The 27,640-nt window shown below is 34.4% G+C and overlaps 1 protein-coding gene across 2 annotated transcripts in view; it reads left to right on the top strand.

Moving 5' to 3' along the window:
- The first annotated feature begins 4,421 nt into the window (after window positions 1–4,421).
- LOC121424341 (ras-related protein Rab-3-like) overlaps window positions 4,422–27,640 on the top strand; it is a 38,146-nt gene continuing 14,927 nt past the window's right edge. The window contains exons 1-2 of one of the 2 annotated variants that reach the window (XM_041619992.1): window positions 4,422–4,579; window positions 23,581–23,808. In XM_041619992.1, the coding sequence (XP_041475926.1) occupies window positions 23,581–23,808 (228 nt within the window). In that variant the 5' untranslated portion in view covers window positions 4,422–4,579. Of the gene's footprint in view, window positions 4,580–11,129; window positions 11,709–23,580; window positions 23,809–27,640 lie in introns of those variants that run through there. The other variant, XM_041619991.1, reaches the window with a different exon arrangement.

Genomic DNA, 27,640 nt, shown 5'->3' with positions numbered 1-27,640 from the left:
TCTGCGTGATGTCCTTGATTGATTTCACCTGTCGTCTCATCACTGCCAACCTTTCATAATCAAAAGGGACAGTCCCTTTTGATTAAGATTGCTCCTTACACAGAGAGATAGTAAGAGAAATTCACCTGTCCTTTTTTTTTGGGGGGGGGGGGTGGTTAAACAATTTTTGTTTATAATGTATATTTAGAAAATTAAGGATGTTTCTTATTAAATTGTTGAAATTATTTCTCCCAATTTCTTTGATTACAGTTTTTGTACAATTGGATGATTGTATTGTATCTATTTGTGCTACAGCGTCCATACTTGAATTATTTTTATAATTAATGATTTATTTATACATATTTTTAAAAACTAATAATTTGATTGGAATCTAATTAGCCTCAAATAAGATGGCATTTCATTCTACTTACTATGGCATAAATTGAAGAAGGTTTATGAATCCATGAAGAATGATTTTTCTTCCTAATATCATTAAATAATTAGTAGTAATGATGATGAATAATTCACTTCTCTTAGTTTATGTTTATTTATGGCATGGGTCGTCGTGGTCTAGTGGTTAGGACCCTCGTCTTTCAATCATTGGGGTTTTGGGTTCGAATGGGGTGTTTTCCTTCAGCAAGAAATTTACCCACATTGTGCTGCTTTTCACCCAGGTGAGGTGAATGGGTACCCAGCAGGATTAATTCCTTGAATGCACCAAGTGCCTTTGGTAGTTGGAGCTAAACTGGGCTAATATATAGTGCGGCATTGAATAGGCAACTAGGTAGTTGCATCTCATAAATGCTATATATCATTGAAAATAGGACTGAATTATTAAGCTTTTATTAACACTTTTTTCCTATGTATTTGTTTGATCTGTTTGTTTTTATCTGTAGTAGAATGTGTGTTTAACTATTGATTTAATCATTGGAAGGACATAATTTGATAGTTCATTCAGTAAAAGATTTTCACAAGATATGAGAAACAAGGTTTTTGAAACTTTCAGACCAGTATTTCTAAAGTGAATCTCTATTATCTGTACCATTTTCAAGCATGAAAATGGGACATTTTAAAGCACACAAAGTTAAGATTTGCCTTTAACATACTGTATGTCTGTTTGTGATTATATTTCTAGTCGTCGCTTGTGTGTTATGCGTGTATGTATTATTTTGATGTATTTTCCTGTATTACTACTGTACATGTATAACCGATCACATTCCACATTATTAAGTACTCATTTACAAAGTCCCAAATATCAGTCATAATATAGTCTTTGGTACAACCTGTCCGGATCTATCTATTTTCATAAATATTGTTCATGATAATCAGTCGAATTTGCAATGTTTTACACATATTGTCTAGTTTTACACATATTGTCTCGCTTGAATTTTTTATATATTGCATTTAAAGAAAAAGTATACTGATTATTGTGATTTTGATGTTAAAATTCATCACCATTTTTCACAAAGTATCTCAAAAAGATTTCAGCAGAAAGAAGACAAATTTTGAGATAAATATGAGTAAGTATTGGAAATACGCGACTGTTTTGGAGGTCTAAATTTCATGGTTGAATTTATTTTTTTTAATCTAAGGAATCAAGTGAATTAGTTGAAGACTCAGTTTATGGAAAGAAAATCAATTTTGGCCACTTTGAACACTTCATGAAAATTGTTGAACTAAATGACTGGATATCTAATGTGTGATTGCTGAATTCAGGACAATCTTTGACAAAAAAAACAACAAAAGGGGTGGTCCTTTTCTTTACATTTTCGCTTGTGTCTTTAGCGCTCACAAGATGTTGCTCTTTGTAAGTTAAGTTTTAATACATTTTTTATATATTTTGCTGTGACTTTAGCTAATAAAGCAGTTGCCAAAAATAGTTTTTATATTCCCTGTATGGTTTAAATGTAGGCTCATCCCAAACTATCATTAGTAGAATAAAATATACAGCTTGAAGGCATAATTTCAAACTTCTTGAAATCATTGTTCATTTTACGAATATTTATGAATAAAAATATAATCATATAAATACATGTGTTGATGTGTGATATTTCTTTAACAATTATATATTCTTTTTTATTGAAAAAAACCCAGCTGAATAACTCTGCAAATGACATGTTTTTTGGTTTCAAATGAACTCTTGGACAAAAATAGATCAGTGCAAGTGTCTGAAGATTTGGTAGATATCTATCCACTTTGAAAATTAAAATTTGTCAATCTTGATTTCTGTATTTTTGTTTTGCTAATTGTAATAAAAAGAGAATATGCTTTTTTAAAGTAAAGTACAAGGTATAATTGATCCACGACTTTTGGTCTGGCGACAATTGCTCTGATGTGAATAAACTCTTGTGTTTTAGGCCAGACAAAAAACCTAACCTCTATAACAAAATAAACCCTCCTTTATATCTTTACATTATTCTGAACTAAAATCTGGACTACAGTCCTAACTCTGACCCTATGCCATCTGACATGTTAAAGGAGAATGAAACCTTTGGAACAACATAGCTTGTGTGAAAACAGAAAAATCAAGAAAACAGGTCAACAAAAGTTTGAGAAAAATCGGACAAATAATGAGAAAGTTATGAGCATTTGAATATTGCGATCACTATTGCTATGGAGATAGCAAATTGGCAATGCGACAAAGATGTGTGATGTCACTGATGAACAACTCTCCCATTACTTTAGTATATATTTCACTTGAATTGCCTCTTTTATCACATCTGTCCATAGATCATGTGTTCTTTCTACATGAGGGCATGTAATACATATTTTTTAAGAATACATAATGGATAAAGAGTTTGTATCATCGTAAGAAAAAGCAAAAAGAGACATTTTGAGGGTATTTTATAGTCCACCAAAGGGATAGTTGTTCATCAGTGACATCACACATCCTTGTCGCATTGCCAATGGGAGGATCTCCATAGCATTAGTGATTGCAATATTCAAATGCTCATAACTTTCTCATTATTTGTCCGATTTTTCTCAAATTTTCTTTATTCTTATTCTTTGATTTTTCTGTTTCTACACAAGCCTATTTGTTCCAAAGGTTTCATTCCCCTTTAAGAACAGAGCAATTGTCGCAGGAGCAAATGTCTTGTCACCGTTTAATCACATGACAAAGAAGATATGAATAGATTTACAGGTATGTTTGTCAAGGGGGGGGGGGCAAAGACAAAGAAAGAGTTCTTTGTGAGGGTAGTGTGTGTGTGAGGGGGAGAGATGGATGTCAAGAACACTATGGAACACAAAGAATTGGATCAAGAATAAAGATGGGATTTATAATTTACAGGAAGAGTTGAAAAGAAAGAGGGAAAAAAGAAAAGAGTGAAGATGAGAAAGGGGAATTCTTTGTGGAAATATACAATGAAACTAAGGAGTAATTATATCTACAGAGGGCGGACTTATAAGAGGATGATATATATATATATATATATATATAAAACAGTAATATAGAATAAAGGAATATTAAAGAAGGAATAAATAATAGGGTTATTAAGAAAAGGAAATATCAGTTCAGCAATAATATATCTAAAGAAGATATAGGATGGGAAAGAAGGAAAATAAGGAGGAAGAAAATTATTCATAAATAAAAAAAAAGACAGACAAGTAAGAATTAAGAGAGAGAGGATTAGACTTGGGAGAGAAAGAAAGAGAGGGAGCAGGTGTATTTTGGGGATAGAGAAGGGAGAATAAGATCTCCAGTGCGATCAAATTGAAAACTACTGGTAAAAAAAACAGAACAAAGCGAAAGTCGGAGATAATTAAAAAAGAGACAATTCATTGCGGTTAGGGTTTATAGTGAAGTAATAAATATTCAGGTTCATCCATATTTAAGACCGACCATTATCCTCTTTGTCTCTTGATAAATCGATTAAGCATATTACGTAATAGACAGAATAACTGTTGGGGTCATAAACAGCTGCGGCGTGTGCGCCTACCGAGCTGTGCAGAAAAGATCGTCAAGGTAGCTCTCTATTATTTTTAATCTTGTCCCAGACCTTTAATTGATTCTATTCTATTCACCGTGAACTTTATTTTCTGCATTTGTCTATTTTCTTCTATATTCCCATCATTTTCCGTTGTTCCCGTAAATCAAGTCACTTTTTGCATATATCTTATTATCAACCAATCTTCTCGTTTTATTATTTTGATATATGTCATCTCTCCCTCTTTTTATGCTTTCGGTCTTTCCATCTAAAGTATCTTCATTTACAGAAAGAATTAACTTTTATTAAAACAATCATACACGACTACACAATCAAACACGTTATATGCAACGAATGTAATGTATAATAGAATCCTAAATGAATTAATGTTCTGAAGAAAATGGATGGTCAAAAAATAAATTAGTTTTGCAAGGTTTTGAAAACTAATCGTTTTTTTTTCATGATCTGAGGACAATATATAGCTCGTTGAAATTGAGATTACTTTGACACACTCACGCCTTCTCACCAAGACTAACATACAGGGCACAGCCCCGCCCACACATGCAATCCGACAATCGGCCACTTTGCATATGAACGAAATAGAAGGCGAAGCAGTCCCAGAATACCGGCAAAACGTACTCTTCTTATAAATCAACTTTACATCATTCTCAAAGGTATGTATCGTTTAATATTAACAATGTCTCACATGTTTATTACAATGTATCTGATCATATAAAAAGTATGTAATTATGTATGATTTTTATCGGAGTTCATAAGAAGAGAGCGCTGGAAAGATTGCGAGTCGTGCGCGAGACATTTCACCGGATTGGCATTCTTCACACGCGATACCAGCTGTGTTTAGCCCCCCAATGCCACCTGTACGAGACGCCATGGGGATCCCTAGCTGGGTCTGGTATCTGCGTGGCGCCGCGTCTTCTGTGCAATGATATATACTGTACACACACACAAAATGAATCATATAATTGCAAAATGTTTTGTTTCATACTGGTTTCCAGTGCAATTCTTTATAATCTACTTGTGCGTGTGTGTGATATTGACACATCTGTATTTTGTTGCATAGGCCTATAGATTTGAAATCGGATGTAATCTGGACTCGAGTAAGAAAATGATGGGACAAAAAATTCATAATAGAAAAATGAAAGAGATGAGAGAGAGAGAAAGTGTATGTGCAAGAGAAAGAAAGAGTTTCTAGAGAGGAATTGAAAAGATAAAGCAAAAAAAGATTACGTAGATAAATAAATTGATTTATAAATAAAAATATAAAAGAATTGAGTAGTGGGAGACGAAATATTGAAGGACAGTGTGCCAAACTGTCAAACTTAATTGTTATTTATTTCTGCTCAAATTTAGTTTTGGGTAAGCTTTTAGAAAATCATTTGAATTTTGATATCATTTAGCATAACTATTCATCTATTTGCTCTGAAAGAAAAGAGAGAAGTTTGCAAGATTTGATTAAGATTTTAAGAATTAATGCCATGATGATTGTCGATAATGTGTGTTGTTTTCTCATAAAGGCATGCATTCGATTGTACTACTCTGTTGTAAATAAAGAATGAATTTTTACATGAAAAAGTTTGATTTGATTGATTTAATTCCACATTGGATTGATTGAAAATACTGAAACAACATATATATTCAAAAGAAGTAGCCAATGTGTATTGGTCACATTTGCGTACATAATTATAGGCTTATAGAATTCATATTGTTTTCATTGGCAGATATACAATTAGATTAATTATTTGTTGATTACAAAATATGGTAAACGTGTGTGGATATTCTTGACATTTGATATAAAATATATTTTGTTTATCTTTTCATTTAATTGTTGAGTTTATGATGGGTACTTTAATAAATTTGTTAGTCAAAAGATTGTGTATGATTGGAAATATAAAGCCAATACCAGCAAATGAACTGAGGATAAATAAATAAATATTTAATGTAGATAATGTTTGCATCCTATCTGTATTAAACTAAAATAATCTGAAAAAGTGACCTTTTGAATCTGAACCAAATTTAATATTACCCCACATTTAGCCCACTGAATCAATATTTTCATTGTAGGTAAAGTAAATATACCAACCCCTGACATTTCTAAAGTTTACTCAAAAACTCAACTTAATTTGTTTAGTGATACTAATGAATGGAATTGGCTGTAGTTAAGTGATGTCCATGATTTGATATGATGGTTTTAATATGAATTCCTTGAGCAAACACCTTTTTTGAAATATAAAAATACTTAATTTGAGATTGTCATAGCAAAATCAAATTTCTTTGTAAAGGACTGGAGTTAGTGATATGCTCTTAATATGTTTCATTATCCAAAAATTCTTTCAACAATTTTCATCATTTGATTTTACAATTACATGTACAATAACTTGTCTCTTTCTTTGTGTGAGGAAATAGGCTAACCTTTTTCTAATTTCATTTAATCATGTAAACTACTTGCAAAAATTGGGTAACTTGCCCGATATTATAATTACCAGTACATGTTGAAGTTTGGGCATGCAGTCTCGCATGTCAATTGTGTATAAGAACTATACATGCGCTTCTTTTACCGGTACACATGTTACATTGCACATGGTGTGGTATATGATAAATATAAGGGTAGTTGTATGGATTAGATGGTGGAAGATAATATGTCTCAAATATTATATGGGAACAAAGCGTGACTAAGCACAATTAATTTGAGGGTATACCACAGAACCCCAATGTTTATTTCACTTTAAAAGGACCACTTTAAGTACAGAGTTCAATTTCATTTGTAAAGAAAATACCCTTGATTCATTTATTAAATGAAATTTGTAAGCAAATAATAAAGACTGAAATGCATAACTACATAAAAAGAGCCATTGGATTTATATACATTTTAATATTATGTTTCCCAAAGCAAAGCTGGGCAATTCCGTAAAATGATATCAGCCTTTTCGTACGTCCGACCCCCATTTTTCTCACGTCTTACTTCACTTCATAAACTGACCAAGTCATGGTCTTTTTGAGAGCATTACAGACTGTCAAAAGAGCAAGAAATCAGAGGCAGAAAATTTCATGAGGGTGCCACATATAGGGGGTCGAACGTACATATTTGATGGAATACGCCAGCTAAAATTAAGGAGTAATCCTAACTCAAAGTCTGAAATAGATCAGCAAATAAATAAACACAATGGCCCGTTTTCTGAACTTGGGTTTAAATTAAATGCTGGTTTTAAGTTGTGGTTTAACTATGGAGAACCAATTGGGGCACAAATCCATATTAAGAGTAAACATCTGATTTATTAACTCATATGACACCCAAACTGTTTCCTTTATTATGAATGCAAAATGAAACAAATAGTTAACAAAAGAAATGTACAATATAAACAGAATGTTAGAATTGTTGTCTCCCCATAATTTTAGCACAGACTTAAAGCATAGTCTAAAGTTAAAGAGAAATTCCACTAGTTGCAGTAAACACTGATTTCATGAGAAAGTCTGTAAAACCAGGCTTAATTGTCAGAATATCATCGAGGATGAAGATCTGGTACAGTTACATAAACTGAACTTTGTAAAATCTTGAAATCTACGCTGAAAAACGTCCACACTGAAGATCACCAACACAGATAGGCACACGTGGGACAGTGTATTATTGCTGGAATAAAGACCCAACGGAAGTGACCGAATCCGCGCTTATTTTGCTTATTTCTCAGCAATTACACAGTTTCTCCCAGAATCCTTTGGCACATATTTTTTATTCATACAAACAAACACTTGGGTGGTCATTATATTAGATTCTGTAAAAAGGTCATTTTGAGACCGTTACCAAAACTGGAATTTATCTTTAAATCTGACTTCAGAATACAGGCCAATGTGTATAACAAATATACGAAATGGACCCATGATTTCTTGGGCGGAAACATTTTTGATTTGTATTAATGATCATTTGCATGTGTTCACATCCATGTGTTATTGCACCAAGTGCATAAGTGTTTATGCCAATGGAGTGGCTCCCCACTCAGCTATATTTGCCTGTGATCAATTATGCATGTCGTTGTCTGTACCGTGTGGCATTATTGAGAGAGATAGAGTGTGTAAGAGGGAGAGAGAGAGAGAAGAGATATTATCATATGGGAGAGGTGACACCTGTCATATGTACTTGATGTATTACCAAAAACAACAGTGTATTATTTAGTCACTGGAACAGATTGGAATGAGGAAAACATAATGAATCCTCAAATGAACTGTCTGTGTTTTTTATGGTTGGTTTGTTTGTACAGATTTCATCTTTACATCACCATTTTTTCGGTAGTTTCGGCTCATGAAACCAAATCAAAATCTTTAAAAAAGATGAACAAAACAACAGTGTACAGAGAATTCCAGAAAAAGCATACTTGTTTCATAGATATATCACCATCATCAAATACAATTTAATCAAATAGAGCACCAATAAAGAAAGTAACAAAATTAACTCTCATGTACTATATGCATTTTTCGTTGTGAGTTTAACGGATTTCATATGACATCACCCACATTTTCTTTTCAGTATTTCTGCTCATGAAACAAAGTAAAAATCTTGAATAAAATAAATAAAACAACAGTGTACAGGTCGAGCATACCAGAAAAAAGGAAATCTGTTTCAAAGATACATCATCAAGTATACAAAATCAAATTTGGCACCAAAAGTGAGAATGGAATTTCACCTTTGGTTAGACACCAGGTATTTAGTGAATCATTCATGCATGGTAGATATCAGACAATAAGCACCCAGGCCAGTCTGGAATGAATTGTGTAGAAAGACATTTGTGAATGAGATCTGTATCCAATTTAATTCAGGGTTAAACTTTGAATAAAGTCACAAAAACACCAAGAAGGCTGTGAAGAAATGGTAATAGGCCACCCTATTCTTATGTGCAAGGTCATCAAATTGGAGTAAATCTTTCTGCATATTTTGCTCAACTTTAATTCTGAAATTTTATGCCCAATTATGCTTAATCCTTTTATATTATCTTTCGTTATCAGAAAAAAATGAACATTAAATCGTACAGATGTAAAGAAAATACAAATCCTTTATCTACTTGAAGAATTACTGAAAATTACTAATTTCCTATTTTTCCTGGAATGTACCTTATCAGGTTTTCAAATTTAAAAGATTTGTAATTACTTGCATTCACCTAAAACATTGTATACTGCTTTATGAAGATTAAATATAAATGAATTTAACGTAATGTATTGGATATACTCCTTGATGAAGAGTTTTTCCCTTGTTATATTCTCATACTATTCCTTGTTAAAATGTATCAGTAATAAACATTAAAGATGTGAAATAATTCTTTATCTTTTTTTTCACTCGCAATGACCTTTGAATGATGCATTTCTCTCATTAAAAAGCAGACAACCATTCTCGATCTTCATGAAATAGTGATGTTCGAATGCACTTAATGTTTTAGTTAAGTCTATTTTCAGAATTCTATGTTTATTTATTGACTTAAATGAGTAAGATGATAAGATCTAGGAGTGTTGGTCATATGAGACGTCAAGACCCCTCGCAGCAAAAGATGAAATGTCAGGTTCGTGACCAAGTCTGATACACGATGCAGTTTTGATCTTACAAATGATGCGCACCCTGACAGATTCCCAAGGGGGAAAGAGCGCATTTTCTTCCATTTTTAAAAATATTTTTCAAGCAATGTTTCATGCCTAGATTAAATTTGAAACTATACCTTTCACAAATGTGGCAGGAAAGATGTTCATAAACAGTTGATTTGAATGTGTATTGCATTAAACTGTAACCCAGCCCTTTGTAGATGAAGAATTATTTTGGCCCATTATCTCTGGCAAAGGACCTGGGAAAATTGTACCTTCTCTATTTGATTATTAAATGAAGACGACACATGTACATGTATGCATGATTGAAAATGTTTACTGAATTTAGCTGAATGATTAAAAAATTAAAATGAATGCAATATCAGTTACTTTCCATGGTTCATTCATTTGTAAATTTCTCCTGAACTATGCAAATAGGTGTGTGAATAGCTTCTTAAAACACCCCTACCCGCTTCCCCGCCACATGAGAGGAAAGGAAGGAGAGGAGCAAGGATATCCTATTCATTGCAGAAATTTTACGTCTCATGACAGTGAATACCTTATTCATTCATACAAATCGCAGTAGATCGGAGTGGCATATCTAACAGAAAACCCATTCTACTGAATTTCTATGTCTGCTACATACCTGGAATTTGTTATTATTAGATTGCCAACTTCCAGTACCATTGCTGTCATAAATCCATTTCACTTGATACTTTTAGCTTCAAATTTATGATATTGATTAATTTTTTAATTATATATTGATTATACAATTGAAATATTCTTTATCAGAACAGATTTTATTTCTGAGTTTTTATGTCAATTTTGGGGACTGATCAAAATTCTTGCAGTTTAGAGACAGAAAGTCAGTAAAACCTTGTGATTTCACATTTAAATGTGAGATTTTTTCTGTGGAATCAAGATGTATTATAATCCTGGCATTCCTATGTGCAATAGTGCATGACCTGTGATGGAGCGATACAAAGTAAACCAACCATACAAAGTTGCTTCCATTTATTTGTTTCATCTGTTCAAATGTTGAATCCACTGTTTTTGGTATGCACATTTCATCGAGTAGTAGTTTTGCATATCAGTGATGCATGTCTTACAAATATTTCAAGCAGTAGGATACATGTAGTCATTGTCACTAATTTTGTTGTTTGAATAATTTCATTGTTAGATATATCTTTTTTTCTCTCTTTGTTTAAATCCACTGCACTTACTACTGAACATTCATTAAAACATTGCATGGTATACTTAAAAAAAAATATGTATTGTGTTTCTGCAATTTCAAATAGAATTTACCCTTTTTTGTCATTGACATTTTAAATATAATCTTGACTTCCATTTTAAAGTTAAATAATATGCTGGATGATTTTGTGTTTCGATCCCTCTATCTTGCTGTCCCGCATTCTCTCTGCGATGATTATACAGTGTTAGCTGTGAGATTGGATTTTAGTGTATGTGTATCTGTGCTTGAGTCATCTTCTTTGGATCAATGATTCCGATGATAATGAGATTTCCCATAAACCACCTTGCCTAAGAGATGGCTAGGCATCCAAAGCACACAGGCAGGCAGGCGAGCTAGATGAATGATGAATCAATGTTTATTAAGCATGCCATTTCGGTCCCTGCATTAGTGCAACCGCATGGGTGTGTGGACTGTGGGTGCAGTTGAGAGTGTGTGTGTATCTCGGAATAAATCCAACGTACTGGTAGCTGTATAGTGGTTAGCGGTGGGCGCACGCACACACACACGCTATCTCCTCCAGTTGCTTCGATCCACCGCTCACCATCTATTTTAGTACATAGCTCTTTGAGAATCGGTGAACTGCTAAAAAGGAATCTAGCTGAATGCATTAATACAGGATTATTGATGTCCAGGCGTGGGATATCCATGCTGTATACACTCCCCATTACCGCCCAGTAGAAGTACTTGCAGACTTATATTCTTCAAAGTACATCAACCGATTTTGGAAGAGCTCATTAAAATTTGGACTGTATTCTTTGATATATACAAGGGATGTGGTTTATCTGATCTAGATTTTAGTCAAATCTAGTCCAGGATTTACCTTTTCTAGAAGGGACTCTTGTCAGAGCATACACCCATGCTACAGAGGATATATTGAAAGGATTTTAGGAAACCATTTCATCTGATCAAAGCTGAAAAGAAGCCTCTTCTTAGTTTTTTTTTTCTGTAGGATGAGACACGAAGCAGGAGTGCAGGTACCTTTAAAAAAGTTTGTCTGTGTGTGTGTCCCTGGTATTTGTTTCTTCTGTACATTGTACGAAGTGACACAGAAACATTTTCAAGAAGTTGTGCTTCATTTTATTGTAAATTCTGATTGTCTGGTTAAATACTATCCTTTCTGCAATGTTTTACTTCATTACGTATATTTAGAAATGCTTCACATGTAGGAGCAATTTATTGTCTGCACAAGTTCCACCGACCCTTTTTTAAACCATCGACCCTTTCACAGTTTTACTGAAAAGGTACAGGTCTATGATAACTGTTTTGTAGAATATGTGATCTGGGCTGTCTTACAAACCGTTATGATTGATCCAATCAATTGTAACTATGGAAATCCATCAGTGTCATAATATTTTCAACAGGAAATGTGCACGATGTCCTTTGTAAAAACAAAGAAGCACAGTGAATTTTCAAGACAATGAATGCATGAATATATATTATAGCTAGAAAATATTTTGAACAAACGTGCATAAGAAATTTTGACATTGCTGGCCATCCATAGTTGCAATCAATCGCAAGTCTTTGTAAGACGGGGGCCCTGAATTTCAAAATTGCAGTATTGAACATGTCGACTTGTAAGTAACGCCTAATGCTACCAGTGGAACCAACCAATGGTTATTATAATGACTCTTTTTTTAAAGAAAATATTGGACACGTTTCCTGATTAGTGTGTCTTACCAGGTTTGCTGGTGTAAAAAATGGAGCAAAGTAAAAGATAAGTAGGTCTTTACTACAATGCATTAGCAATATTACTGGAAATAAGCCCATATATATAGATTATACTTAACACTTCGTTTTCTCTCATGTACATGTACACTAAGATCTGATGTATACATGTACCTGTGTATTTACAGTAGACGTGTGTTGAAATATGTGTATCTTTATCAGCAATTTGAGAGAAATTATTTACATTACCTTGAATTATCAGAGCTTAGCTACTGCATGGACCAAACATTATTCTGAATCGAATTCTTTCAGTTCTATTATATTTTACAATGGTAACAATGCATGGTCCCTTGTTTGCACCCGACGGGAAAGTTTCCATCTATTATACTGATGCAGACATAGCTCTTATACAGGATTATGAAGTGTGAGCACCATGGTCTGCTTAAACCGCAGGTCTAAAAATTCTTTTCAGCAAATCAACCACATCCGTGCAGTATATATTGTTTGATTTCAAAATTGTCTCTTTTATTCTATATTTCAAGAAATTAGAGTAAATACTTCACCAAACCCAGTACAGTATTAATGAAAGATCAGTTTTTGCATATTTCTAATGAACAACATGTATTTCTCAATATACTCTATATCATATTCTCAGTTTAGTACTAAAGCATTATGCATTTCATCTTCTTCATTATCTCCTTTTGTGCAGTATTTGATATTTGAGAGAAGTTTGAGACCTGAACTCTAGACTATGAAGGACGTTACTTGAGGGTATTGAGATATGAAAGGAAACCTAAATGTAATGGTAGCTTGACTTGAACAAATTCAATCAAATAGGAGATGTCTCCTGGCTGAAAAATATCCAATATCAGCGTATATGAAGTCCAGGGAATATAACAATAGTGACCCCGGTCTGGTAATATACCACGCTTAGAAGGGAGATATTTTTGGATATTGAATTGAAAATCATCATTCGAGACAAGATGATTAAATTTCTGACATTGTGTAATTGCTTGCATCATGAAATATTGGAAAGAGTCTAAAACCATGTCATGAGAAAAGAAAGTCAGTGCTTTTAAGTGGGAATTTTTCTACTCTTTGCCACTCCCGACCCAGGTGTTAAATGGCTATCAGATAGGATGCAAAATTCAATGTAGTGTGCTTAGTATTTGAGCTTGGAAGTTCTTCATGTAAATGACATGCTCCCCAGGGAGAAGCAGCAAGCCAGAATACAATACATGTGTAACTATAGTATGATTGTATATCTGTAAAACGCTTAGCAATGTTTTTATATGTTAAGTGCTTTATAGAAGATATTATTGATTTTCCTTATAAATTGTCATAGCTTGGATGACAAATAATTGCAAATTTGATTTTTATTATCTTTTCAAACATCCATGGAAATCATTGTGAAGTTAAGCTCTTGACTTTGTTTTCCTTCAAGGAAAACTCTCTTGAACTCCCTTCAATTCAATATGTGGTTTCAAACCGCCTCGATCACAAGAATTCCTATCAAATTACGAGAACTTTTTTAGGCTAAAAATACCCATTAATCTATTCCTGCATTCACACCGCCCTGAACCATACACTTCAGAATAAGTTCCTGAAGTTACGAGTATGCGCAGTATGGTCTGATAAACAGGCAAGGCGTGAGATTCAAAATCACTAGCCCAGCAGCCACCCACACCTCCCGCGCCCAACGACACGCATGGGCTAAAAGTTCCCGTAATTTGCTTTCACATCGCCAAAATACCTGCGACCTTGGAAAATCCCCTCGAAAGTTCTCGTAATTTCGTCAAGTACCTACTATTTAGCGGGTATTTTCTTTCGGGGAAATTACGAGTAGTTTGCTTTCACATTACCAAAATACCTGGTATTTTCTGATCGGGGTAAATTTCCCGATCAGAGAATACCTGGAACTGACGAACTTCGAGGCGGTCTGAAACCACCTTTTGAGACAGTATAGCTCCTTTGGGGAGGAGCTGTAGTATCTACTTGCCTTTTAATCCAGGCACTCACATTAGCCGTGTTTGTAAAGATTTATTGATGAATGTTAAAAACCCTTGAACAAAGGAAGACACTAGCTGTCATCTTACAATTTTCGCTCTAGATGCACTTTGATATTTCTGATGACTGATGTACGTCAGAGCATTATTCCTGTAATTATATCTTTCGTCTTGGAAAAAGGAACCTGGAATGGTTGGAAAACAAGTTTCATGATGAGGCCATTTGCCTTTTGTGGTACTATTCCTTGTATATATATTATGTTTTAAGATATAGTCAATCTCAGAGTACATATGGATACAAGTTATATGGTTATATATTTGTTTATACTTGTACAATTCATTTTTTTTTTATCTGTCAACACATAATGATATGTATTAACTTTTATTTGGAATTCAAAACTCTTTTTGCCTATTCATGAGAACTTGACTTCTTCATTTAGAATAATTGTTATGAATAGTTTTAAGAGTACATCTTACATGCAGCTTGCTACAAATTTATAATTGAATGAAATTCAGACTTTAGATAAGTATTTCGTATTATCCTAAATTGTAAAGAGAATAATAGAAATTTTAAGAGAGATTCCATTTGTCTAGAGATGGGTATTTTTTATCCTGTTGAAATTACAATTATGAAGAAGAGCATGAAAAATAATTTTGCTGCACTTTTCTCTAATTTCTAGAGAGAGTAATACATACCTCCTGCTCGTTGTAATAATGAATTGATAATGAACACGAACTCAGAATTTAATCAGTGTATGGCCACAAAGCATGAATATGCATAGTAATTAATATTGTTGTATCGTAAAGCTCATTATGATCAAGATAGATCAATTCATTCAGGGCTGTTTTCTGCTCCATTTAGTGCAGTAAATGAACTACTAAAGGGGGTATCTCACTGGGCTTGAAACTAGTTCGCGACTAGTTCGCGACTACAAATTTTGCTAGTTGCAGAGACGTCTCCGCGACATCTCTGAGACGTCTCGTGAAAATTACAGTGTCTCCGAGGAGTCGCAAGAAGATTAAACATGTTTAATATTTTTGGAGACTTTTTCTAGTCTCCGCGACGTCTCCGAGAAGTCTCCATCAGTTGCTGCGACGTCTCGGAGACTAATGATATCCGCGACTGCTGAGACGTCGCCGCGATGTCTCCGCGATGTCTCAGAGACATCGCGAAGACCTGCTGGAGACCAACAAAAAATTATAATACATTGCGGAGACGTCTCCGCGACACTTCTTCACACTGTTTGACCCACTTCAGAAACCACGTGACTGAACGCGTGCTGATATCCCTCCTCCTGCTCCAAGTCAGGTGTATGATCTTTCAAACGTTCCATCGAGACGTCTCCTTGGTGAGAGCGCAAGCCATTTTTGTCTCCGAGACGTCTCCGCGACTGCAGCGACTGATAAGTTAGAGACTGTCGCGGCGACGTCTCCGTTGGTGAGATAGGGCCTTAAGGATTAACCTGCATGGGGCTGGCAATATAAAGCCCAGCGATTGATCATAGGTAGGATTTTTGTGATTGATCATACACAATAATCAATGCAAACAATCATAAAACTAAGCCCCTTAATCAATTCCTAAGCATTATGTTACAGGGCCCTGGGCCCCGTCTTACAAAGAGTTACAATTGATCAGATCAATATCAAGTATATGGAAATCCATCAATGTCATAATTTTTTCTTGAGGGAATTTGCTCAATGTCCTTTGAAAACAAAGAGAAGCATACTGAATTGTCAAGAAAACAGCGAATGTATGAATATACATCTTTTCTTGAAAATATTTTGAATTAACATGTATTTTAGATGTTAACATTGCTGGCTTTCTATAGTTACAATTGATCTGATCAATCGTAACTCTTTGTAAGAAGAGGCCCTGATGTAGTCGAGTGAAAGTAAACACCGTGCTTGGAGGATGAAGGGCATTCAGGAATGATGCGATCTAAACATCCATCTCATTTGATTTAGAGCTAATCATGCAAGATTGATGGATGGAGGAATGCAGGCTCTTAACCCCTCAGATACTAAAACCAGTCAGCCCCAGTATTAAACCTCCTATGATTGAGACAACCCAGTAACAAATGGCTTCCAAAGTTATCTATCCTTAGATATGTTAGCAGTCTCTGTATTCTAAGACTCATTAGGATGCTTTTATCTAGTTATTTGAATGATATCAAATTAAGGCAAAGAGACCTTAGTGCTGAAGTAGATAGAGGTTATAGATATATCTATTACTACTGGTGTAAATTCAGACGGCAAAATCATTCAGGAGGGGGGGGGGTGAAATATTGTCTCATCGCATGAAATATTTCTCATTTTGTCTCAACTACTCGAATAGTACGATGTCGTGCATTCTTAACAGTTAATGGAACTAATACTGAGAGAAGATATATGCCCTTGCCCCCCATTTTCTTTTGCCCTCCACTTGCCCCCCCCCATTAAAAACAGTCTTGATGCCACCACAGCTAATACCCCTATCGACTATTGTAAGGAAAACTATAGGCCTATAGATGATACAGTATCTGAAAGATGTGTTCTAGGAATACAACCCAATTAAATTACCTCACCTAACCAAATTAGTGGTTACCCATAACAACCGAGCAAACAAAAGACCTTCATGCTTGCATATTTTTGGTACATTAGACTTCTGGGATTTAGTGTTGCATGGAGAAAAGGTCAACGATGGAAAGAGAGAGAGAGAGAAATCAAACTAGACCTAATTTGTACAACACTCATAATATTAATAGGTATTAACACCAGTAAATTATTAAACATGCAAAGTTGTATCGATAACAAATATGAGTCTTATTTCAAATTACTAGTACATGTATGTACAACTAATTATTATAACCACTCTGTGTAAGCGCCAATATTCAGAACAAGAATTACGATAACTTATCTTTGTCCTTAGACTTACAGTGTATTGATTACGTTCAGCGACCAAGCCTTATTTAATTGAGTATATTGACAAGGATACAATGCACTACCAGCAAATGAGAGCTAAGGATTGATTTTCAAGCTAGCTACTGAATCCAATGTACGATTAGTCTCCACTTCGTGCCTTTCATTAAGTTGTCTTTACAAATTAGTTATTTTAGAAGTGTTTGATCATTTGTGTATCTGTCATGCTCTTACATGTATATATAGGAAAAATAAATGAATAATTATATGACATCATCTAGGTTATTCCAATGAAATGAAATAAGAGCTTTGTTAAAATCTACTTTGACAGATAGAGCATATATTATCCCATTTTTCAAAATCTTTGAATTTTATGAAATATATATGAATTCCTGATATTAAATACTGCAACTATAGGGTAGAATTACCCATTTGAAAATGATTGATGTCGAGAATAATGGAGATTGACCATTTATTCTTTACTTGAATATGATCATAAAATAAGTGATGGATATATAAAAATATTTAAACATCAAAAAATATATAAAATTCCTGATTTTCAAAACTGTGATGATACTGTAGTATTATCCATTTAAAGGTTATGAAGAATTGACCTTCTTTGCTTGAATACGACCAGGAAAAAGTAACCAAATTCAAAAGAAAGGATAATGAGATCTAAAGGTCCAATTCCAGTTTGCTTTGGCCATTCAAAGAGCTTTTCCATATAAATTCATTGAAATGTCTCACTTGCTGGCATTGGCGGCGGAAGCCAAGAAATTTAGGGGGGGGGGTCCACCTGAAGTTTTGGGATGGACACAGGTACAAAATTTGAAAAGCCCCAAAAAGGGGGTTATCAACCAAAATTTCAGGGGGGGGGACCGCAAAAAATTTTGTTTAGGGGGGGCAGGAAACAAAATTGACAAGCAATAAGAATTTTAGGGGGGAAACACCAAAACAAAAAGGTTATCAACAATTTTTTTTTTGGGGGGGGAGGGGGCGTATTGTCCCCCCACTTCTGTCACCTATGCTTAATGGCATGTGGATCCAATGGAATTACAGTAGTTATCAAACAGCTTGGGGATTGAAGGAGCAACATGGGTGCCTTGTAGCCTTTGCACTGGTTGTCACATTTGGGTGGGGGTATCAAAAAAAGGGGAAAGAATTTAAGAAAATGAAGAAAAAGAGAAGAAGCCCTTAATGATAATCATAATAACAAGAATAATATAAACATTTATGAAGCGTGTATATTTTATGTATGGATCAGAAAAAGGGGAAACAATTTAAGAAAATGATGAAAAGAAAACTTTAATAATAATAACAAGAATAATAATAAACATTTATAAAGCATTTATATTTTATGTATGCATCAGAGAAAGGAGAAAGAATTTAAGAAAATGAGGAAAAGAAACCCTTAATAATAATAATAGTAACAACAACAATAATAAACATTTATAAAGTGCCTATACTTAACATAGCCTACAACTTCTACCTGGTTTTATAATGGACAATATTTTTCTGTGGTTGTTGATTTTCACATAAATCCCACTGCTACCAAACCAATCCGGTCCTTTTAATGGATTTGCTATCTCGGGTACAACACTTTCCATGAATGAGTTTCATTGATTATGTGTCATTTGTTTTCAAGATTGATGATTGCATAATGTTAATAGGTAAAATGTTGAGCATTCATCTGGTAGGTTTTACTCCCATCTCCTTGCTCATTTGAGTTTACAACCATGCTTAATGCAACGTCACATCAATTTCAATTTGTTTCTGCTTTTAACCTTTGCAAGAAATATGTCAATTACGATTGGATTGTTCAAATGCAGGGCTGAGAAATTGATTTTATTGTTACTATTATCAGTCATAGTATGATCTATAACAAAACTCATCCCATGTTTCATAGATGCAGGCTATGTTACAATGGAAAACACTCTGTCCCTCGGATAGGACGTTAAATGGAGGCCCCGTGTAGAGGAGAGTCACCACCTTTGCACGTTAAGAACCCACTGCACTATTCGTATAAGAGTAGGGGGAAACCCCGGTGTGGTGGGCCACCTGCATTCCCCCCAATCAGTTATATCGGGAGGAGAGACCTGCGGGTCATAGTGATTCGGTTTGCTGTTCGCCTCCCAGGCACAGGTGATGCCAAACAAATAATAATAAAAAACTACTGCTCATTTTGTTTGCTGCTCTGTGCAGGTACCTGGATTTGGTGTGGTGATTTTGTAAAGGTACCCGACTATGTGCATACTTGTATTAAAACTCAATTCCATGTTTCTGTGATCTTCTTGAAATATGCCAGCAAGAAAAGAGCACGGGTGGAAGCACATTTATAATACAGTCTTACTTGTAAATAGAATAGTTTAAATAGGGACATTGCCAATAAGGCATGCTTTTCAGAGGTATGGCTTTACCAGGAGGCTTTACTCTATAGTCTATACACAAATATTTCATCCCATATTGTATGAATAAATTGTTATTATGTGAGCATGCACTACATACTTGTAGTAGGAGGCGGTTAGAATGTGTAGGTGCTGCAGATGTTAGACGTTGTACTCAAAAGGTTTATCGGACAATGTTGACTTTGAGCGAACCATTTTTGAGCTTGGCAGGAGTAAGTACAGTGGATCAATTTGATCAAAGACAACCCTACTCTTCAGACTTTACTTTTGACATGTTTTCTGGGACAGTTTATCTTATCAGTTCCGGCTTATAGTGGAGAAATGTTTACCTGACAATCTTAGCAATCGCCATTAAAATATTTGTTGGATTAAAGATGTCTGGAGGGATTTCAGAGATGTGATCAAGTGTGATATGATGCTTTGATCTCAAAGTAGTGAATTATCATGTCTTGTGGGATTTAAGAGGAGTGATCAAGTATTACGAAGAAAGTGCTTTGATCTAGTTGATTTGAATTAAATGCTCAGACCAGAACAGATCGAAAATACTTATTTTGTGTATTTCTTTATAAGGGGGATTACCTGAACTGCTTCATTTAAGCTGAGCTAGGTTATTAAAAATTGTATGTGTAGGTGTTTATTTGATGACTCTGTTACACTTGCAATAATTTATGTATCTTAGCATTCATTGATAAAATAATGAGGATTTGTTTCTAAATGCACTCTATGTGATGTAGAACAAAATTGCGAATTCAAATTAACTTTGTATTCATTCAGAGCTAGAGCTACCACTATATGCACAGTATTCATAAATTTTTGGTGGGTTCAATTTAGCATTCCTTAATCAGGGTTCCCAGCCCAGGGAAAATTATTTTACTTTTTCCCGTCAGGGAAAATCAGGGAATTTGATAAAAAATACATGGAATCAGGGGAAAATTAGGGAATTTTGATCGACCCACAAGTCAAAAGCATGGTAGTCAGTCAGACACTAATATTTTGTTGCATATCAAAACAACATCCATTGAATACTGGTTATGATGTGGTTTTTTTTAGTGTAGCTTATTAGTTTTAGATTATTGTTTTTATACAGAAAATACATGTAATTCACTGCAACAACTTAAAATACATGCAAAATTGGGAATGGGTTTAAATAATTATCATGGAATTTTGTTTTCTTGAAAAGCTGGGAACCCTTTTATGCCAATTTAGGATTTATTTTGGGCATGTTTATTACTTCGTACAAAATATAGAAATACGTGAATAGCAAGGACCAATTTTTGTGCTTCAGTGCGCAAAAATGGAGTGGTTTTGGGTTGAACACATTCGATCAGGAGTATGAATAGATTGAATAGAATGAACTAGTTCAATAAATTGAGGTAGGTGAGGTGAGACCTACCATTTGAAGGAGAGCCAGTGGATCACTTTGGAGTCAACTCACGGGCAAATTGGTTCAAATGACCTTTACCTTTTCTATTAGGATAGGCAAATTTCAAAGCAATGCTTGATGCATGCCTGATGTAGCGGGATGCAGAAATTACAGAGACCCGACAACAACATGTAGCGTGTCAATGAAATCTTTATAACGATAATTTTTTTTTGCATTCTACCCTGAATGCATTAGTATGTGGTTATTGTTATGTGCTTCAAAATGTTAAACACCAGTTGCTAATAGACACATCGCTGCTTTCCTGTGGATCTAATGAAAAGGATATATTTCAAAGGAATAGGCCCTTTATGAATAGTCAGCCAACAAAGTTGGTGCAATTATCTCATTGAATATTATACCACCATAACTCGAGTTCAAATGACCTTTTGATCGTGGGCAAAATGAAATTACAAACTAGCTCGTCTATTGAACACACTGTAGGTCATCAATGGAGGAATATTGAGAAGCACAAAACAAATTCAAATAGGGATATGCAATATTTTAATTCAAATGAAAGAGCATAAGATAATATGAAAGTTTATAATTAACAAGTTCTCATTTGTTGATTTCCCAGTGCAGCAGTATCTATCACAGTGCTTAGAAAAATGACATACATGTACTTCATTCATTGACAAATTTGCAAGTTAGATGAAGTTTGTGATGCTTATCTGTGTATTCTTCGTGTTTCTAACATATTTTTTATGACAATTTGTACATGTAATGCTTTTGTACTGGCTTTCATGTTGTTTATTACATGTACATACATGCATGTATGACCCTGACTCTTAAATAGGGACTTCATCCTGACAAAAAGGTAATTGTTATCATAGCTTAAAAATAATGAAAAATATTGCTGAAGGTTTGAGAAAAATCCATCAAAGAATTAAGAAGTTATTAGAATTTAAATTATTTTATTTTTGACGTCATATGCAAGCAGCTTTCCTTCATATCTTATAATAAACAATCAATGAAAATATGAAATGCCATTTTCTCAGAAAATTGGAAATGATTTTTACTGCAACTTCAGTATTTAGGCCTAATAGACAAAGCATTTCACACCTGTTCCTAAAAGGAAAACAAAAAGAAGTCACCATGAGCACTTAAAAAATTTACATTTTATTTTACATAACATATGGGGCTGCTGCTCGTTTATGATATCACAAATCAAAAACTTTAAATACAAATTACTTTTCCTCAAACCATCACCAATATATTTTTTTTGGGGGGAGGGGGTTTCTGCTATTTTGATAATAATCTTTTCTTCAGGGTGAACTTCCCCTTTAACAGAGGATGCTAGATTAGGAACAATGCCACATTTTAATTTTAAAGAGAAATTCCAGTAGTTGCAGTAAACTCTCATGAGAAAGTCTGTAAAACAAGGCTTAATTGTCAGTATATCATGGAGGATCTAGATCTGGTACAGTTACATAACTGAACTTTGTGAATCTCGAAATCTATGCTGAAAAATGTTCACACCGAAGATCCCCAACACAGATAAGCGCACGTGGGACAATGTATAATTATTGCTTAGAGCGTCGGGCCGACGCTTGATCTACCCGAATCTTGTGCTTATTTGCTGATTTCTCAGCAATTACACAATTTCTTCCAGAATCCTTTGACACATGCATTTTATTTATACAAACAGACACTTTGGTGGTCATTTCATTGGATTCTGTATGAACTCATTTTGATATTGCTAAAAACTAGCATTTACCTTTAATGGCTAAAAAAATTAATGGCCACCACACTCATGTGTGATTGGAATGATACATAATTCACATTTTTTTAACCCTTTGCAAAAACTTCAGACAAGCTTTCACAGTTCATGTGCAGTGGACAAGGCACATATCCCTAAGTTGGCAGCCTTTAATTTTTTTTCACATTTTTCCAGTTTTTTCCTACAAATATTGCAATTATCAACTGGCTTCAGAAAAATACTTTGTTTATTTTCCTTCAGCAAGAAATTTATCCACATTGTGCTGCACTCAACCCAGGTGGGGTGAATGGGTACCTGGCAGGAATGTATTCCTTGTAATGCCAAGCACCGAGAAGGCTGCTTGAGCTACAGCAGGGGTAATAATATCCAAGTCCTTTGTAAGCGCATAGAGACGTTATTCATAATGTGTTATGCGCTACAATAATAATATAGGGTATTTATATTGCGCACATATCCACCTTGTTAGGTGCTCAAAGCGCTCCTATATTACCCGGCTAAGCTAGGCGTTCATAGCGCACATAGCTTTTTAAGGAATTACTTCCTACCAGTACCATTTACCTCACCTGGGTCGAGTGCAGAACATTGTGGATCAGTTTCTTGCTGAAGGAAATTACGCCATGGCTGGGATTCGAACCCACGACCCTCTGTTTCAGAGTTCAAAGATTAATCCATTGGGCCACAACGCTCCACGCTATGCAAGAACTGACTATTATTATTTTTGTTTTTATTCAGATGGCATCAGCATCAGTAGACAACAAATGGCAAAAGGACGCTGCCGACCAGAACTTTGATTACATGTTCAAACTTCTGATCATCGGTAACAGTAGCGTAGGCAAGACGTCCTTTCTCTTCCGGTACGCCGACGATTCATTCACATCGGCGTTTGTTAGCACGGTCGGAATTGATTTCAAAGTCAAGACTGTCTTCAGGCAGGATAAGAGAGTTAAACTACAAATTTGGGTAAGTGTAGCATAGAGTTTATTTTATGTAATTATGTAAATCAATTCAGTCCAAATTTGCAATCTTTAGTTTATGCAGACCATCTTCAATTAATGTTTTGAACTTCGTTTTCAAGCTCTATAGATTTATTTATATTCTACCAAGGAAAAATACAGTCAGCTTTCTTTTTTAAATTAAGTTTGAAATATAGCTAGGGCTGTACTTAACTACTTGCTCTACAGAGTGAGTCAGAAATACAATAGAATAAATCATAATTCTTGTACCAGTGTCAGATAGAGTAACTCTTCCAGTCTTATTTGATACCACATGTGTGGGGAATCAGTAATGAATTTATTGGATAGGAACAAGATAATGGGTCTGGGTGAAAACCCATTTGCGCCAACATAAAAAATGACGTGCCTAATTTGGATTCCAATGCACAATAAGCAAGAAGTTTCTTTGTAATGATAATTGAGTTACTTCAAATCAGGAAAGGCGCTGTTGAAGCTAATACTTCACAACACATTTGTGAGTTTAAAGCTTCCTGACATCACAGCACAGGAAGTTTTCTCCACGGGAAAGGGCCTTTCTGGTCACTGAATGTGCCAGGACACAGAATGTGACAATGGTTTTATGAGAGTTTTGAAACTGCTTTCCTGATATTTGATGTCCATAACAGCAAACAGTCTATCGCAACAGTCTTAGGGAAGACAGGCAGACACTTTGCAGGGCCATGGCAGCAATGCTCCATTGAGCTCACAAGTGCATTAAGAGAAATGGACATTATGGGAAGATTGAAGGCGGGAAGCTTTGTCCAATTTGTGACCAAAATGACAGTGAAAAGGAACTTTTCAGTGAAGATAATTGATTTACTGTTTCGCTTGTTTATTTTTCTTAATTAATAAACATACACATAAACTTTATGCTCATTGTTTGTGTTTTACAAGTGCTCTTGTTTGTTTCAGCAGGTAATCACCTGACTTGGTGCAAATGAGTTTCGACACTTTTTTTTCTAACAATGACTGTTGTGCACTCAACCATAACAACAATACTGAAACAAATTTTACCAATTGACAAAGTCATATATACTTTGTCCATACATGCTAGAAATTTTCTCTGAATTCCACATTTTCTTTTAAAATACTTTTATATTTAGAAAGTGTATAACAATTTTTATGACTCACACTGTAGATAAAAATCTCTGTGTTTTGTTAACCTCATTTAAAAGCTATGAAGTTTTATTATCTTTCTACATACTGAGGAAAACACACACACAGACCCAAGTCACTTTCTTGTAACTCATATTCAAATTGAAGAAAAGTGTTATATCACTACATGCTCAAGGAACTCTTCCTTTGTTTCTTGTATTCTACCTCATGTTCAATTTCTAATAAAATTAAAAGTTATATTTCTTTACTAAAATGAAATGATGCTTGCTGGGCTATCCTTGTTTATTAAAAGATAACTCTACAAGTCAACATAGACATGAAATAAAATGATTTTTTTGAATGTTTTTGTTTAATTTGAATCTATTTGAGACTAGTAACTAACATCAAAATGCAGCCGCAGTTACTGATGAGAAAAGAAAAGAAAACACACAAAAATGGTGGTGAAACTGTCAAATTGAAAGTCACTTTGTTCAAAGTACATATTCCTGTCATTTAACTTTTGGGATGTTTTGTATATGTGATAGAAATTAATAACAGAACGTATATCAAAAAGATAAAGAGCGGTATGTTTTAGCAGCGTTTGACTCCTGGTATAATGAGTCCTACATGTTGTCATTACCTCGACCAGCTGCTTCTTAATGAAATCCCTTTATTACCGTTATTGATTTATTTCTGACAATCTATTCTGGTAATCTCTTTGTTCCTCATAACAAAATGTTTAATTCTTTGTGCCATGTGAGCTAGCGTTTTACACCATGTTAACTGAATCTAATTGATAAAATGTTTTCATTGTTATGGTAATGCTCATGGTAAATCTGCTTTGCTTGATGTTTTGGCCTCTAATGAAACTCTTTTATGATTTATGTAGCCAATGGCCGAACTTGGTAATATAGATGCACTCCAAGCAATGATCCATCAAATGTTACAAGGCCTGACTCACAATTTTCAAATTTAACTGAAATTTTAGTCATTTTACAAGAAACAAAAACACATGTACACACAAAACAAAGACCCTTGAAAAACCTATTCACTACATATGTATATTTTGAAGTTATTTATGTAGTCCTGATTGTTCATTAGGGTTATATTACATCCGTTTGGAGTGTGATTTTTATTGAGTTTTTATCTCTTTAAAATTTTTATCAAATTCTACTTTAATGTTATTGACATTGTTTTCATCATTGCTTAGATCTACACAGTAAAATTGATTTATGCACACCAGTTTACTATATATGAACATATCAGATATTGTTTAAATCGTAAGTAAAATGTTGACAATTGCTCAAGGGTTGAAAATTGTTGAAATTTTGAAATAATAATAATAGTCAGTTCTTGTATAGTGCACAACACATCATAAATAACGTCTCTTTGCGCTTCCAAAGGACTTGGATATTATTACCCTGGCTTGAGCCCCGCAGCCTTTACAGTGCTGTGGCATTTCAAGGAATAAATTCCTGCCAGGTACCCATTCACCCCACCTGGGTTGAGTGCAGCACAATGTGGATAAATTTCTTGCTGAAGGATTATTATGTACAATGTATTTTTATTCTATGCATACTCAATGCATACATAAAATTATGTACATGTATTCTTATTCCATGCATACTCTAAAGAGTTTATATAGTAAACCAGGATTTTGGTAGAAAATTTTTTTTGTATATATATATTTTTTTGTTTTGGGGTAATATGGAAAACTGTAAAACACACAGTACTACGTCCATGTTTGTCTGTAAAATTGTAATAAAAATCACTCTCCATGATGATGCGAAGGCACAGGTGTGGAATCACTGAGGTGAAACTAAGTATTCACTCATGCCATCAAGGACGATGACACCCTCTTATCATGTCAAACATTTCACATTCAGAAGGTCGCTACCTCTATGCTGTCGTGTGTGAGGTAATGCCGTTCTTGCACAGAAATGATGGAATTGCAAATGAAGATCAGGAGGCATCTCGACAAGATTTCAATTTACTGCCAATGCTTCCAAACACATCTTTGATGCATGGACACCTTGATGTGTGAGATAGCATCTGTGTAAAGTGGTGATACACTCTTAGCAAGGTTTGGTGAATATGCATGTATAGCAAAATTTGTATTGGTGAAATAGGTGTCTGACCAAAAATATTGAAATATTGACCAATATGATGGTCACGTGACCAAATTGAGAAAAATGTATCCGAACTTTGTTGATTTTTGAAAAAATTTTAAGGTCCAGCTGACATATTAACAAACACATTATTTTGACCAAATCCCCCTTTTTCCAGTGTGCATGAATATGGGGCTTATTCAGCAAGATTGAAACACACCTAAAGAAAAATCCCATTATCGAATGCCTAGTTTGAAAAAGAATGAATTTTCATCATATTTTATCTTTTGGATCGTTGGGCAAATACCCCTCTACATGTTGTAATCACAAGATGGGAGCCTGAATAAACAAAACCACTATTAGATAATTGAGCCATCTCACCTAAATGCTACCTTAAAGGTCAAGTCCACCTCAGAAAAATGTTGATTTGAATAAATAGAGAAAAAACATACAAGCATGATGCTGAAAATTTCATCAAAATTGGATGTAAAGTAAGAAAGTTAAGACATTTTAAAGTTTTGCTTATTTTTCACAAAATAGTTAAGGCACAATTTAGTCACATGTAAATGAGAGAATCAATGTCCGTCACTTATTTTT

The sequence above is a fragment of the Lytechinus variegatus genome, chromosome 11 (genome assembly GCF_018143015.1).
Source record: "Lytechinus variegatus isolate NC3 chromosome 11, Lvar_3.0, whole genome shotgun sequence".
NCBI lineage: Eukaryota > Metazoa > Echinodermata > Echinoidea > Temnopleuroida > Toxopneustidae > Lytechinus > Lytechinus variegatus.
The sequence above is the reverse complement of the archived record's forward strand: the minus strand, read 5'-3'. Positions and strand labels throughout refer to the sequence as shown.